At 33.8% G+C, this 16,099-nt stretch overlaps 2 protein-coding genes across 2 annotated transcripts; one reads left to right on the forward strand and one right to left on the reverse strand.

Moving 5' to 3' along the window:
- Nucleotides 1–92: 92 nt before the first annotated feature.
- On the reverse strand, nucleotides 93–3,609 carry LOC126838656 (farnesol dehydrogenase-like). The gene is made up of 7 exons (XM_050573259.1): nucleotides 3,199–3,609; nucleotides 1,995–2,177; nucleotides 1,548–1,728; nucleotides 1,122–1,248; nucleotides 914–1,043; nucleotides 669–821; nucleotides 93–339 (listed from the first exon to the last, which is right to left on the reverse strand). The coding sequence occupies exons 2-7, from the start codon at nucleotides 2,124–2,126 to the stop codon at nucleotides 259–261; spliced, it is 804 nt and encodes a 267-aa protein (XP_050429216.1). The 5' UTR covers nucleotides 2,127–2,177; nucleotides 3,199–3,609; the 3' UTR covers nucleotides 93–258.
- A 3,862-nt stretch (nucleotides 3,610–7,471) lies between these two features.
- On the forward strand, nucleotides 7,472–15,327 carry LOC126838654 (protein spaetzle 4). Its single transcript, XM_050573257.1, has 5 exons — nucleotides 7,472–7,614; nucleotides 9,476–9,621; nucleotides 12,307–12,867; nucleotides 13,081–13,203; nucleotides 14,682–15,327. The coding sequence occupies exons 1-5, from the start codon at nucleotides 7,585–7,587 to the stop codon at nucleotides 14,929–14,931; spliced, it is 1,110 nt and encodes a 369-aa protein (XP_050429214.1). The 5' UTR covers nucleotides 7,472–7,584; the 3' UTR covers nucleotides 14,932–15,327.
- Nucleotides 15,328–16,099: the final 772 nt, after the last annotated feature.

The following is a 16,099-nucleotide window of genomic DNA, read 5'->3' on the forward strand; positions in this document are numbered from 1 at the left end:
GTAAAACGATTAAGATTCGGGTGAAATAAATTCAAATAACATATATATTTCTTTATTACTTTACTATTACTATAAAATATCTATCCCTTATATTAATAATTAACATGCATTCTAATTAATTTTTTAATTTTATTATGCATAAAACTATAATATTTTATCTCAATCGCAATAATTATCATCACGCATGTGTGTGTGAATGAGTATTTGAATACGAAATAAAGCTAAACGTAGTAGGATTAAACAATGTATATAATTGTCTTAACAAACTGTAAATGGAGGAAGAGCTGTCATGTGATTTTGAATAGTGGCGCCGACTCTTATAACAGTGAGCTCTGCAAACTAAAATAAAACAAATTACAAATTAAAATGATTAACAACGGTTCTTGCATGCCATTGAAAAGAAGTAGGCTGTCGGAGAGCAAAGGCCGACAAAGTAAAGTTAAGGTGTAATAAAATATATACATTTGTCCGCAACGTCACGCTGGATGTCACACCCATCGTCGGCGGAGGGGAGAGACTTAAAATAAAAGATTAAAGATAGTACCAGGGTCCTATACTTTATATTATGACATATCCATGCCCACTTATTTGTAGCCTATATGTTTTTACTATAATTTTAATTAATAAATCATACAGCTTAGCTAGATGATGTATTTAGAAAAACATACCAAGACATCTGGGGGCGTAGAAAGCGCTAAAATCACCGTATCTGCTACGGTTTTGGCTGTCAAAGAGGGAGGTGGATTTGAAACTCCTTCGGTTACCAAAGGGCAATTACCAGCGGCGAATATTTCTGTGTCAACCAAACCTGGACTTAAACTCTGAGAACACAATATACTATTGCAATTAACGAAAGCTCAATACAATATTTTATATTTTGTAAAACGTTGTGTAACTAAAAGGTTATCATTACCGTGACTTTTATTTTCGATCCGACCAGTTGCAATTCGTGTCTTAAACCGTCACACAAAACCGTTACTGCTTTTTTAGATGCGTTGTACATTTTATTCCCGAAAATTGATGATATAGAATGGCCTACTATACTGGAGTCACGAAAATTCAATTTAGAATCAATTGTTAGTCGTACATTAATAAACGCTAATTTTAACTTGTTTAATTACCTGTTTATTTGAATTATGTAACCGTTGATATTATGTTTTGTCATCGACTGATATGCTTCTCTTGTACATACCGATAGAGCCAAAACGTTGAGGTCCAAAATCGATTTCCAGTCTTCCGTTTTACCCCCTAACATTGATAAAATAAAACAATATTAATTTATCATACATGTACTTATTTTAAGTAACTAGGTTAGACAGAATTACAAATAGGTGTTCGTCAATTTACAGACTATTGTGTAAATAATTTAGGCATATTCAAAAATAACAACTTAAATTAAATAGCAAAATAGGTAAGGGAGAGTAAGTGTGAGGGATTTAAAAGTAAAGGTAAACCGAAAAACCAAGTGGATATAAAAACTAAATAAAGACATGAAGTAACTCGGATAATTTTTTTTTATATATCATCTAGAAAATAAGAATACTTACCTAGGAGAGTGCTTTTTCGAAGAATTCCGGCGTTATTGATCATAATGCTGATACCTCCAAGATTCGTGTCTATCCAACTGAATACGTTTTTCACTGTGTTTTCATCGGTAATATCGCATTCCATTGGGTATAGTTTACCAAAAGTGTCATTACTATTTTTCGGTAGCTGATCAGGTATGTCCTAAAAATACGATTACAATATTCAACGGATAACTTTAATATTTCTAGTTTAATTTAAATGTATTTATAATATGAAGGGACTAGATAATTCGTTAGTGATACTCCGTATGAAACGTTGTATAATATTATATTAGTTCAATAGTGTGAAATCCAGACTTATGAATTGATTATTGACAAATCTCTAAGATATTGACTACTGTTAAGTTTTGGCTTGATAATTCATTGTATTTTAAGGCATTTTAACAAAAAATATTTTTAACTTATTACCCGAAGTTTATCTCCTCGTCTGGCTAAGGCCACAACATGAACACCATGTTTCAGAAGCTCTAAAGTTGTAGCATGACCGATTCCTGCACTCGCCCCGGTTACTAAGGCTACGGTTCCTTTCCATTGTTCCATGTCGATTAACAAGTACTTACTAGTATTTTTTCGAAAGCCGAAACCGTAAAACTGAAGAAATATAAAAATAATTATGACTTTAGTATCGATAGCTTAGTAAAAATTGTCAAGAACACTCATCTCTCATATCTATTTAGGTAATCTTTAACTGAAATGTGTTTGTGTAGGTTTAAAACACATATTACAATTATTGCTCTTACCGAGGAGCAGTAATTGGAATAATAATACTTAATGACAAACAGTAATAGTAAAACTTCTATAGATATATTTTTGGCTTACAATATAGTTTAGAAGTAGTAGAACTCTTAAAAAGAAAAATTCGATGATTTACAATGATGAAGTTAATGTTGGGAATAGGCAACATTTTTTTATGGAAAAAAATGTATTTTATTTTTATTATCTGAGATGTATGTATAACAACAAACCCACCATAATATTATAATCAGTGTACGTTCCACATGCTCCAGGGCGTTGGCTGAAATTATTTCATTTTTTTGTGTACAAGTACAGTTATATGGTGTACATCATTATTGATTACTAATTATTAAAAAATGATTTGCAGTAAAATTAAGTTTTATATTTATTTTACAAATAACAAATCAAGCGGTCAGTTTTTAAATAAATATTACAATCCCGCTTAACCCACCAATATATGGTCTTTAGAACTATTGATTACTATAATAATTCTAAAGTTGGGATGGTGGTATTTAGGGTTAGTACAGGTACAAGTGCGCCCACAGGGAGGGACGGGGGGACAACTCTCTCCCCTGAATTTTCACCTGCGGGCGCCCTTGTTCAGGTACGCCGGTACTGCAGGAATTTGGTAGAAGGCTTTTTCAGAAAAGTTATCGATTTGCTAGGTTCATCTTGACTTAATCCAATTATATTATGTGCTTATTAGCCGTCACTAATGAGACGGTCAGCCATATGTATTTTTCGATTTTTTTCTCTACCCTAACACTGTAGGTGTGTAAGGTAGAACTGGAAAATATATACAGCTATTTGATTTTTGGTAACCACTATTACTTTTATTGCAAATTAGGGTTAATACAGTTCATAAACATTAACTTACCAGGATTTGTTATCTGTATTACACAATTGAAGTAAAGTTATTCAGCCCTGGCAATCTTCTTACGACGTACAAAGTATTTAGACAGCACCTTTTAAAATTAGCCACGCAACTTTTGATTGTTATGAATGTGTTTTGTAATATTATATTAACTTAAATGATGTAAGAATAATAATTACAGTTATTACTTTTACAAAATATCAAATATTAAATAACGATATCACTGTACAACTATTATATTTGGTCCGTGTTATTGAAAATCAATTGTTAAGAATGGATTATCTGTTTTTAATTTCAGGTATTAATTGCGGTGCCACCGCCGCCGTTATCGCTGCTGCCACGCTACGGCAGTCGATAGGTCCAAAACATGTTTTTAGAATGTATATAGAAGTGTGATAAATTGGCCGCTAGGCGCGCCAGCTCTCGACATAATAAATTATTATAAAAACTCAAAAACATCCCTTCGAACTTCCAATAGTACGTTTAGGCTATTTGTCGTAGAAAATCGTTTATAGTACCATATGAAATACTAGAATTTATTTTACGTGGCCATAGAGAATTTTGTTCGATAACTTTATTGACATTGGTTCTATGAATGTTTGAAACAATTATTTTTGAAAATACTATAAGTTGTTGCCGATAACAATATCTATATTAATTGTAGTATCAATCTTGTAATATTATTTTCAATAAGAATAAGTATAATGTCAAAGATACATTAAAATAGAATGTATTAAGTATGTTTTCAAACATATAGAAACCTGTACAAGCTTCCAAACCAGCTTTTACTACGCAACATATGCAATATTTAATAGTATTATAAAAAAAATATAATAAAAGTGTAATAAATTAATAAATATAATATCTTGAAAAGTACAACCGGATCATAAACTGTACACAATATTCAAGTCTTTGTATAAATGTAATTCCATACAATTGAGAGATTTGCAACATAATATACTGGGTGATTGGTTAACTATAGACCAGTCAAAAACTTAAAAGATATTAGACTTTTTTAAATTATTTTTTTTAAATAATTGTATAGTTATTAGTTGGGACAAATTTAATATATTTTTTAAATTTATAACTCCGTCCCTTGTATGTTAAAATCTTATAAACTTGAATTTTTTTTATAGTAACGTAAATATTTGATTAACTTTTTGAGTTAAGAATAATTTGCTGAGTATTATGTCTGGTCGATAACCAGTTTTAGATCATTATTTTCAAAGTTATTAAAGTTTAAAATTTAGGACGGGAGGAAGGGTGGAGAGTAGAGATGTTTTCATCTGCGCGCATTACTCAACCGACCTTTCCTTCCAGACATAACTTTTAAAATTGAATAACTTGAAAACTAATCATCCAAAGACCAAAACTGGTTATCGACCAGTCAAAATGTTCAGCAATTTTTTTTTAAAATTATAAAGTTAATAAAATATATACGTTACCATTTAAAATTCTTAAGTTCATACAGTTTTAACATATAAGGGAAAGGGTTAAATTTGTTAAAAATATATTAAATTCGTCCCAACTAATAACAGCTATAAAATTATAAAAAAAAAATAATTAAGAAAAGTCTAATATCTTCTAAGTTATTTACTGGTCCATAGTTAACCAATCACCAATCAGTTTATATACGCAGACAGATCACCCTGAGCTAACCCTGATTAACCAGGCATCAACGTATTTCGCTAATACGAAAAGGATAATTGGCACGTGGCTTCGACGTACTCGTTACCCTGGAATAAAGACACCAGTCTAGCCACTTACGTAATCACTCTTTAGAGAGTCAAGTATGCGACAAGTCTGTATGCGCAGCGCAAACCACCCGCCAATTATCCAACCCGGATAAGGTCATCGACTTGGCGACAATCACGCAATCACAAACGAAGGACGACCTGTATCTAGATTGCCCATGCGAATATCCTACCACATCCATGCCAATATAAATAGCAGCACTTTACCACCAATTGGCAGATCCATTTTAGTCAGAGGTCCTATCAGCATCACCACGCACGGTGTGGGGAGATGTTCTTAGCTCGTGATCAGTATACCTGTTACGACGACCAACCTGCATCATTTTTTATGTACTAAATTGCTTAGCTTAACTGTGTAATGAACTTTAAATAATAATAGTCTTCAGTTTGACTTTTTTAATTTTTAAATAAATACCTATTTATCACCTTCAATCAATTGTGTATATTAAGGCCTAGGACAAGTCTACAACAAAGTAAACATTTTTTTTGTTGGAAATATGGCTCTATGCGCACGTAGTAAACATTCCAAGGTTTCTTTTGGTGTCCTCAGATTTATTTTACGATTTATAGTTTCTGAGTACTATAGGAAGTCCGAATAGTACACAAAGTATTTTGGTGTGGCGTCCTCTTAAGTGTTCTCCCGTAGGATAAGCGATTAAAATAATAGTCATGTCAACAATATTAAAATATTAGTAAGGGATAATTAACAATCATTGTAATGATGTATGATTTTCTATTGTAATAGAAAACAACGAAACACATTTGTTATGAGTGAGTACAATAAAAATCCATCTGGATGACACAAGTATTGTTTGTTACGTACATTCTAAAATTTTACCTTATGTGTTGTCATGACACGGTCAGAGTGTAGACAATCGTATTTTAGTTATGACTCATAATTTAAACAAAATACATGGAATAATAGAATATTTTTAAAACCAAACTGACCCAAACCTAAAAAAAATATTAACCACTGAATGGCTGCACTTTTTTATTTTTAAATTGCCATTTAAAAAATTATAATCAGCTTTTTTTTTTTTTAATAATCAATTAATGGATTAAGCTTTTCTAGCGCTGCGCCTCAATTTAGGGGCTTAGTTATATCATATAGTGAAATGAAAAGACTAGCAGATAAAATACAAGATTGGTTGAAGCGACAAGGCGAAGCCTTAAGATAATAATAAAAAAAAAGTTATATCATACATCATTTTATTTTATTATAAATAACTTTATTTATGTAGAACCAAAGTAATTATACTCAGCTTAGTTATTTTATCAATAAAATTATGTATAATATTACATAGTCCCCAAGTTGATATCACAACTTTTTTAATTTTACATATTTTTGTTTTTTACTTATGAATATTGTACAAGGAGTTTGTAAAGAGGTTTCGTTTGGACATACTAATACTAAAAATATCTATACTGTATAATAAAATAGTACAAAATATCCATTTACGGTTGACAACATTCTTAGGTGTAAATTGTAATGACTAACGTATATGGTATGCATATTTATTTGTTACTACTTTCTACTTAGACCGATATTAAACATCTATTGCGAACAAGTATTTTATATAGCTTACAAGGTACATTTAATGTTTAGGAAGGTTCATGCAATACAGATATTTCGTTTGAATTGTCACCTACCAGATGAAGACTTTAACGCTCAACTCAAATTTCACTTTTTATTATAAACAAAATATATTTCGTTATAACATATATATTTCGTTGATTTTTTATTTTTCGGACTTAAGCTTGTTCTCTTGTTGTTATATTTGTTTTATAAATAGTAAAATTTTAGAATGGTCTTCGAATCACATGTTTTCTCAAACAAATTAATAATAAATAAATTATATTTGGATACGTATTTATATTATTTGTGTTTCTTTAACAAGCAAAATCTGTTGTTTTATCGACCGCCGTCGGTACAGGTGTATACCTAAAAGAGAAGAACAGTGTTCTCAGATAGTGTACTTGAATCACTTCGTCGGCGGCTGCACGTAGGTAATTGAAGTGAACTAAAAAATATATACATAAAAAGGGAAACGCGTTTTGTCGTACACCACAGGGTCTGTAAACTCATCCTTTATAATAATATTATCGCGTCTGTCGCACACACACACACACACACACACACATATATATTATACGACATACCTAATTATGTATACATCAACACAATAAAGTTTGAATATAATATTATTATTATAAACATGCGACGAGGAAGCGACGATAGGCCCGGTGAAAGTGAGCTGAACATTCGAGCGGCGCGTTACGTGCACGGGCGCACCTCGCGTACCGGTCGTGCAGCGTAGACTCCTATATGGGTAGACTCATATATATGTATACAATGCATGTGTGAGTGTGTTCTCATGAGGGAGCCGCCGCCGCCACCGCCAACGTAGAGGTCCGCCGAGTAGGCTAAACGTAACGGTATACACGACGAACGCGAGCCGCTGACCCAGTTTTGCGGTTGGACGTCGCCGCGGCCGCCGACACCGCCACCGGTCCGAGGAGGCTCGCCGTCCGGCCGCCAGTCGTCAGTCTCGCGTGCGACACCCGGCCAACGTCAGTCCGAAACCCATGTGCGTGGTCCCGCGCGCCCCTACAGTGTACTGCATGTGGACGACTCATGTACTTAAAGATACTACTCCTCTGGGCAGTAAGTACCTAATTTATATATTGTTATAGTATACACGATTAATTGTAGCAGCTATTAACGCGATCGTAGTCGATATTAGGTTATTGCCTGTTGAGTCAGACGAGGTGTTACTCTTTGTACACGTAATGTAAGTACGTTTTTGTCAGATGATTCAAAAGTTCGGACGTACAACGTATTTGCTTGGCTTTTGAGTTGTACGGTTTATTTTTGTAACCAAAACAATTTTCTTAATTTTCTCGCTTGTTGTCCTATTTATCGTGACGCGACCGGCCGGATAAAAAACGTGTATAGGTTTTGTACATATACTTATTGACTGTGCGGTTGTAGGCTGAACAGTGAACTATACAGCTGAAGACGAGGGCGGAGGATTATTGAAATAGTATAGTATTATTTATATGTAGGAAACCGGCGGTTGCTGCGTATGGTCATGACGAGAGGTGTAACGGCGTGCAACGGGGTGAAGGTCGGAGCTTCACCTCGCTCGTGTGTGTGGTACCGTACACAAAACTGGATTGGGTCGTCTCATTGCGCACAGCCGTTGTTAATAATCGACTGAATCTCGTGTGTCGGTTTCATTGTATTTACATAAACCATAATTTATCACTCATAATTATTATTTTTATTATTAATCGGTCTCCGGCGATCGTCACGGAACGTACTCGGTATCTTGATCGTCGGACCATCGGACAAGTTCTTTATAATAGTAGAGTATTGTGTTGTGGTAAACGACAGTTTATTTGTCGATGTATGCCGCCGAGTGGTCGACACCGCGTTGTGTGTTTGTGTATTTGATTTTCTCGTCACCATAAACCTAACCGAAATCATGACCCCACGCTCAAAAAGTGGCCAGACCAGATGGTCGGTGGCAAAGAAAAAAAAACCAACAGCTATTGCGTGCAACACGACGGGTCGTTGAATTGGCAAATATGCCGCAAAATTGGCGGGCGTTTAGGTATTGTGTTTTTGTTAGAAAAAAATTATGATAAAAAAACATAAGCAATGAACTTTTTCTATCTTTGCGCAATTGCCCACTCGCCTCGGTCGTCGAAGATGGTGTAACGGGAAATAAGCACGGCAAAACTTCTTTTTATCTAGCGACCGTGCTCGTTTATATTTGGTCGTTATAATAATAATTATTTGTAGTCTCTCAATGGTTAAAACGGCGGTCGGCCGCGTCCTTGTAGAAACAATAGACGATCCGGCCGTCTGGGGGTCTATGACTTGTGACGGCATAATATGGCTTAAAACAATTCTGTTAATAAACATATTATAATATGTATTTCGTGTAGGAGCGGACAATGTGTTTTCGGAGACAAATACACAGATTACAATAATAATAGCGGCTAGAACGTTTTTTTTTTTTTTTTGTGAAAAACGTTTCGGACTTTACCTTTTTTCGCCGGTGTGTATTATTTGATTTGCACATGACACGCGCATAATAACAACAATATGTTTTGTGAAGAAATACAAAAAAAAAAAAATCCCAATAAGTAATACAGCTAAAACGCACGCTCACGGTCGGCGACCGTACAATGTTGAGACACCTTGACATTGTGTGCACAATAAAAATTACAGTCAGCCGCCGCACTGCATGGCACAGTTTCCATTGCCAACGTCTTAACTTTCACGACTCCTTTCTTCTACTGCCCGACATACCGCCGCGCTCCTTCCTGTATATAATATACATCATACACATAAACATACTAACCGGGTCATAATAATAATATATAATATCCGAGTACGGCCGTTACTAGTGTTTTTATTTCCTAGATAACGACACCGGCCGGAGGGCGTGTAAAACATGATAATAGTATGTATATCGTTATAATTTTTAAAAAAACATTCGTTTTGTTTTTTCTAGCTGCCGCTGGAGCTCAACGGATACGGTTATGACGGTTACAACACGTGCACGAAACCGTACCGAAATGCCAAAGCCAGGTTCCCGGACTTACCGTGCGACCTCAACTCCCAGTCGTGGTGTATGGTGCCTGGATCGACGTATCCGTGGTAAGGAGACACAGAGGGTTTTGTTCACGAGTAAACTGGGGCGGTTAGAAAAAAAAATTTTCCTTCAAATACATAATACAGGCAATAGTATAGTCATACGGATAAAGTTTATATAGTGAAAAACAATTCATATTATAATAATAAAAAAAAATACACTTTTAATTAGGTATATTATAAGTACATAAAAGAGAGGATTTAGCCAACGTTTTCTCATTCGGATCTATTGACTATCGACCGATAACACTGTATAATAGTGTAGGCATTTATTAGAAAGCAAAATCTTCCTACTCTCTTTCGGTCAGGCATTGTTCGCCTTCGAGCCCGCCTGAGAACAGAAGGCCATTCGCGGAATGTGGTGAGCGCTAAAAAAATAAAACTAAAATTCGCCTATAATTCCTATTGTTGTTGTTTTTGTTGTTGTTGTGCGTGTGTCATGATTTATGTAACACTCATAAATGTAGGTGAAAGTGTGTCTAAAGTGACATGAACGAGTGAAAGTTCTATATTAAGACAGCAGCACTCGGTGTGTGCTTTGTGGTGCAACGCATGCGGGGTATGTGATGAGATATCCAAACCAAACGAGGAACACCCGACCGGTGAAAGTATGTTGTTTTTCAAAAGAAAATTTTATTATTTTTTTTTTCCATAAGAATTCTGAACAGCTTACCGTCGTATCGTCGCCCGGTAAGGTCAAGGCTAAACGATATTCTTTGTAATTTAAATATTATCTCGTGAACATTTTTTTTATGATCATCGTGAGACATATAGACGTCTACCTTCAGTCGTGTCGTTCGTTAACTAAATAAGATTTAATATAGTTTTTTTTACTTACTTGCCGAACGAATTTGTTTATCCTGTCGTCACCAGACGGGTCGGGTTATACCTGTTATTATGTTAATGTGTAAATATTATATACTAAAAGAAAAACAAATTTAATTATACTAATGAATTCCGTCCAAATAATTTTGTTTCAAATCACGTTTTACAAATAATAGATGATTAGGTAGGTTAGGTATCTAAAATATTAAACCTAGGCGATTATCATTCCTTAGAAAATTTACCTGAAATACATAAAATATAGCAAATATGATAATAACAATGTAAAAAATAAATATTACACATAATATCATATTGGAAGATTGTATAAACTTTAAAAACATTTCTGGAAGTTAAAAATTAGTAAACACACAGTTTGTACAACAGATTTATCTTATTATTTAAATAATCAAAATTTAACTAAAATGCCCGATGCTATCATAACGATTTAACCAAAGTGTTTTGGTTAAAATCTAAGTACATTTTATTAGAAAAAAAATCGGGGTTTAAAACAAGTAGTTTTACAAATAAGTAGATTTGTGAGAAGAATGAATACTATAAGTTAGAATTGAACCATACACCTTTTAGTTAACCAGACTTAAAAGTTTAGGAGATAATACTATTGACTGTCACTTGATATCCTAGCGTTACCTATTTCTTTTAATTTTTAGAAAGAGAACAACTTTTATTAAAAAGAACAAAAGTCGTATGCCTGACATACGGGTTGCCTAATGACACAGTAATTAAATCAGACATTACAGTTATATGCATTTTAAATAATAATATGATAATTGATTTTAAAATAAAAATTGAAAAAACTATAAAAAGAAATTCATAGTTATAATCAATTGGGTTAAACAAATAAAATGTTGGATTGTTTACACGGAAAAAGACAAAATAATAATAATAATAAAATATAAGTAAATATTGAAAAGGAGTAAAAAAAAGAATTAGTAAAAAAATCATGAGGCATATAAATGTCTATGAATATGTTCAGTGTGTCTTACAGTTTTTCTAAACACATGTTTTTTTAAATTTTCCTTCTTGAATTTTTGGTTTTTTGATCTCTGGCATCAAACCATAAACCCTGAACTTCCCATTCGCTTATTCTATAACGCTGTTTTAAGTATGGGATGGATGGTAGATAAGTTCCCCCTTCTCCTCTCTTTTACTTCCTAGTCTTGACTCGTATTGTTGGTCTCCCAGCTAATGTTGGATTAAGAACAAAACCTAAAGGTTTGACCCGTCTACGGGGGCAAACCCCGTCATAGATTATCATAACCACCAATATATTTGTGTCTCCTATTATTATAGACTACTATTAAGACTATTACTAAATCAAATAATTTTTAAATACAAAGATTGAGTTGTTTTATTAAGTCAAAATGTATCAAAACAATTAATTTAAAAATTTAATATGCTTTTATGATAATTGAAAAATACCACAATATTTAACTGCTTCATCTAGTAGTCTAAGTTAGTGTCAACAAAATGTTATCATGTCATATTTTTTTAACAACGATAAAATCAATATACTTATTGTTTTAAACTTTTAGATGTGGCAACTTTGACTGTTGGAAATTATTTCTAAATGATTATGGTATATGTTTTAAATGAAATAATGTATTTCTGACGTGTATTAAGTATGTTTAAGCATAAAGTCTTTCAATCTCTCAATTTGAGTTTATTTACAAAGTAGTAGACTTAGATCAAAGGGGAAAAATAATAATAGCCGCGGCATTGGTTTCTGTTAATATTAAATAAAAGTCAATAGAAACACTTAACGTTTCACTGGCTACGTGACTGACAACAGTCACAGTGAAGTAGCCAGTCTGTTCTAACTCCGACAATTGCGGTCCTTAATTTCAGGCATGCCGTTAGGCGGTTCGTCTTCGAGAATCACGGTCTGATGAAGCGCATGTACGGAGAACAGCGGCACATCTCGGTATTGCGTGCCGAATTAGACACCAATGATGTGGAAGGTGGAGCCTGGAACAGGCGCAGGGAGGAATCTTCGCTAAATCGTTACGAATCGCAACCGTCTCCTGTGCCGTCAATTCCTTCGTTCTTCGGCGCCTCCGCGTCTTCTTCTCCTCTATCGTCGCCGTCGTCGTCGACTTCTACCACTACCACGACAGCTGCCACCAGCACCACCACCACAACAACCAGTACCACAGTGGCTCCTACTGGCATTGGCGCGGCTCAATTTCCGAACGTCACCGCGACCGACCTGCCGGCCCTGCCGCCCACGACGTCCACATATGAAGGCGACGAAGACGTTACCGACACGACGGCGGATTCAGACGGGTTTTATGACGTCACCACGGCCGCACCAACTGCGTCGACCGAGCGCGGCGAACAGATGGAACAGCCGAGTTTCTTCAAAGAACCCACGACCACCACGGAAAACCCTCAGAAATCAAAAGGCGTGTAAGTATAATATCCAAAGCTTATGATTTAGACATTTTGAAACATTAGGCAAAATACTTTTGTGGGGAGGGGGGTCTCTTTCGCATATTAAATTAAATAAATGCCTCCCAAAATTTGTTCTCCCGATTTATTATTGTATTATCACTATATTAGAAACCACTTGATGATTGAGTAATAATGGGCTAAATCTTATACAGTCAATTTGCATTGCAGGAACGCGTGTCCCGTAAAGGAGGAAGTGGTCGCGCCGTTCTGGGCGAACAATACCCGAGGGGAAGTGCTAGCTCTGCTCAATCTTTACCCATTCGAACAGTACGTCCATTGGGAACGATGCACGTGAGTATATAATCCGTTCGTTGATATTTTTTTTAAGGCTGGTGGTATACCGAAAGATCAAATAATAATAGTACCTAAATCGATTTAATGTCTGTATTATCACGGTATTTACTATCATTTCTATTATAAAAATAAATGTATCGTAAAAAAAAAAAGTAAAGTAGCAAAGATAGGCCATATTTGAAAAAAACTTATCTAGTTCCCGGAAGAAATTAAAATTTTTGTCAACTCATTTAAGGACAAATTACTATTCATTTATGCGTATCACATTATTTTACAGTTAATTTGTGTATTTAATAATAATAATAATAACAATAATTAAATGTTTACTAATAAAAATTTACATTTGTATGTACAAGGCATTTTTTGACGCATATTGAACGGATTTATAATTTTTTTTTATTGGAAAGCATAAAATGTTCTCTTCGTAGAGCTAAAATTCCGAGTTTTTTATTTGTCACTATAAAATTAGTCAGTACTTATATAAAAACTATAAAAAAGTAAAAATATAAATGTTTATATCTAAATTATGAGTATAAAGATAACAAATAAGTTTCTAGCCCTCGTACACAAAATATGTTAAGCTTCACAAAAAAAAAAAATAGGAATTGTGCTCCGTTTGTTACAAATTCTGAAAGTAGATTTCATGATTTAGTTTTTATTTGTATAAAATGTTCCTCATTTCGATTTCTTCAACTCAAGATTTTAAGGTAGTATAATACGAGTGTATACATTGTATGTAATAATGTACAAGCATCGTTTGCAGTTTGTGGGTTTATAAGTATGAGAAATTGGGTACATAAAATAAATGAATGGTATTGGTTTTTTTTCTTTTTTCTTTTTGAATACATTTTCAGTAAATATTTTGAATTTAATTACCGATCTACAAATCTTACAAATTCTATTCATAATGAGTATAATATAAGTATTTTAGGCTAGAACATATATATTTTTTTATGAAAATTTATATGTTAAATAAAAGTTTAATTACTATTCCACTTCTAATACATATAATTGTATAAAGTCTATTAATTAATTTTACCTACTCCCTTAATTCATGATTTTAGTATATAATAACTGATTTAAAGTAATTACGATTAATTAGTAGGTAGATACCGTAATTTAATTAAGTCGGTAATTATAGTAGCAACCGAGTGTATACTCTGCCGATGTGGTAGCGGTTTAATACCCAAAACCGGTATCAACACTATGGTATACCGAAAAGTCTTAGCCTGAAAAGTCTTAACTAATTTATAGCAAATTTCCTACAGAACTGAACGTATTATCGCCTAACCGGAAGGCGTAGAACAAAGACACCCTTAATCGTTCTCACCATTACTCACCATTACTCGCCACTGTTACTCCTCACACTGTATTTAGGTTCGACCAACCTAGTCCTAAATGTCCACACAAAACGGTCTCCGGCATTCTAAAGTCTGTTAAGTCTAAACGATTTTGTTTGTTTTTTTTATAATTAGGTTTGAGAACAAACAAATGTTTTGCCGTCAAGGGTGTCGGTGCGAACAACAATACCGGCTGCACAGACTACTGGCGTACGACCCCTCCAACGACTGCCGAGGCATATTTTCCGATTGGTTTAAGTTTCCATCGTGCTGTGTCTGCCGGTGCTACGACTTACCCAATGACCTCAGGATCACGTCACGCAGTCCCCGTGCCGAAACCACTAACGATCTGGACACTTGGTTCCAAAATCCGTTGAACTCTTAATCTCTTTTCTTTTTCTGTATGACTTTTATACGTTTTTGTTTTGTGTTATTTGTTTTTTCGCTTTTAACAGCGTCGAAGACCAATTATTATTATTATTATTTTAGTGTTAAGTAGTTGTACGTTTATTAGTACAACGCACAAATACATTGTCCATTTTTACCAACATTGTCGGCAATTATAAATAATTATTGTACTTTGTATATATATAAGTTATTCATTCAGTGTACATAACAATATAAGCTACTTTTTTTAACCGTTTTGTGATAATTCTGTTTTTTTTTAAATTAATTTATGTTTTTTTAATTATATTTATTTTTATTTATTAGTGAAATGAACTACAGACGAGTGATTATAATGTTGAACCACGTGCAATGTGTCATTTATTCTAGCTATTATGTTGTCTTGCATAATATTATATAAATATTATTATGTTAAATATTATTTTATTATTATTGTTGTTGTACCTTTATTTTTATCGCCGAAGAAGTTATGTTGAAATAATGCATTTAAACACAATAACAGTGTGGTTCGGCCGACAACAAAGGTACACCACAACAAAACCGACAGGGGGAGCGAACAACAATGGAAACAACACTTGAATTTCCTTGTAAACTACAGATTTTCCGATGAGTACAATGGCCGTCGAGTGGGCCGAATAGTTTTTGGCGCCCTAAGTCCAAACATTCCCGTGTGACGACCCAGAGGTTAAATACAGAGAAGTCTGCATTTGTTTTTAGGGCTATATTTCATCCGTGAAACTTACAAAGACAAACGAGTGTTATTTTTTTCTTTCCTCGTTATGTTTTATAGTCCTCGTATTGTATCAACGGTATTATACTAAGTTTTTAGTTCAGTTGTATTTCGTTTTCCCGTTGCAACCACTATATACCTAAATGTAATGCTGTTCCTGCATACGAACGCATAATTATTTACCTAACCTAACTTGTAAGTATTAATCGTCAAGTTCACTTACCCTACCTATATGTTTGTATATATTTATCTTAGAGTACAAATATAACACTATTAATTATACTTCACTAAATTGCATTGAATGCAAATTAGATATTTATTTTCCATTACTCAAGTTGTTTATAATATTTATTAGCTTAGGAAATAGTTATTAGCAATCCTTGCATTTTTAATTTGTAAACATTGCGTGGTTTAAGAT

The sequence above is a fragment of the Adelges cooleyi genome, unplaced genomic scaffold, assembly GCF_023614345.1.
Source record: "Adelges cooleyi isolate 19-005CV unplaced genomic scaffold, UGA_ACOO_1.1 ACOO_flye_CR_arks_rails_tigmint_CR_PRNA_30, whole genome shotgun sequence".
Classification (NCBI taxonomy): domain Eukaryota; kingdom Metazoa; phylum Arthropoda; class Insecta; order Hemiptera; family Adelgidae; genus Adelges; species Adelges cooleyi.

Coding starts and splice junctions, on each gene's coding strand:
- LOC126838656 (XM_050573259.1), bottom strand. CDS start 2,126: ATGGAACAATGGAAAGGAACCGTAGCCTTAGTAACCGGGGCGAGTGCA. Junction 1,044..1,121: donor TACATAATTCAAATAAACAG/GTAATTAAACAA, acceptor TCGTGACTCCAG/TATAGTAGGCCATTCTATAT. Junction 822..913: donor GATCGAAAATAAAAGTCACG/GTAATGATAACC, acceptor TTGTGTTCTCAG/AGTTTAAGTCCAGGTTTGGT.
- LOC126838654 (XM_050573257.1), top strand. CDS start 7,585: ATGTACTTAAAGATACTACTCCTCTGGGCA. Junction 7,615..9,475: donor AGATACTACTCCTCTGGGCA/GTAAGTACCTAA, acceptor TGTTTTTTCTAG/CTGCCGCTGGAGCTCAACGG. Junction 12,868..13,080: donor CCTCAGAAATCAAAAGGCGT/GTAAGTATAATA, acceptor TTTGCATTGCAG/GAACGCGTGTCCCGTAAAGG.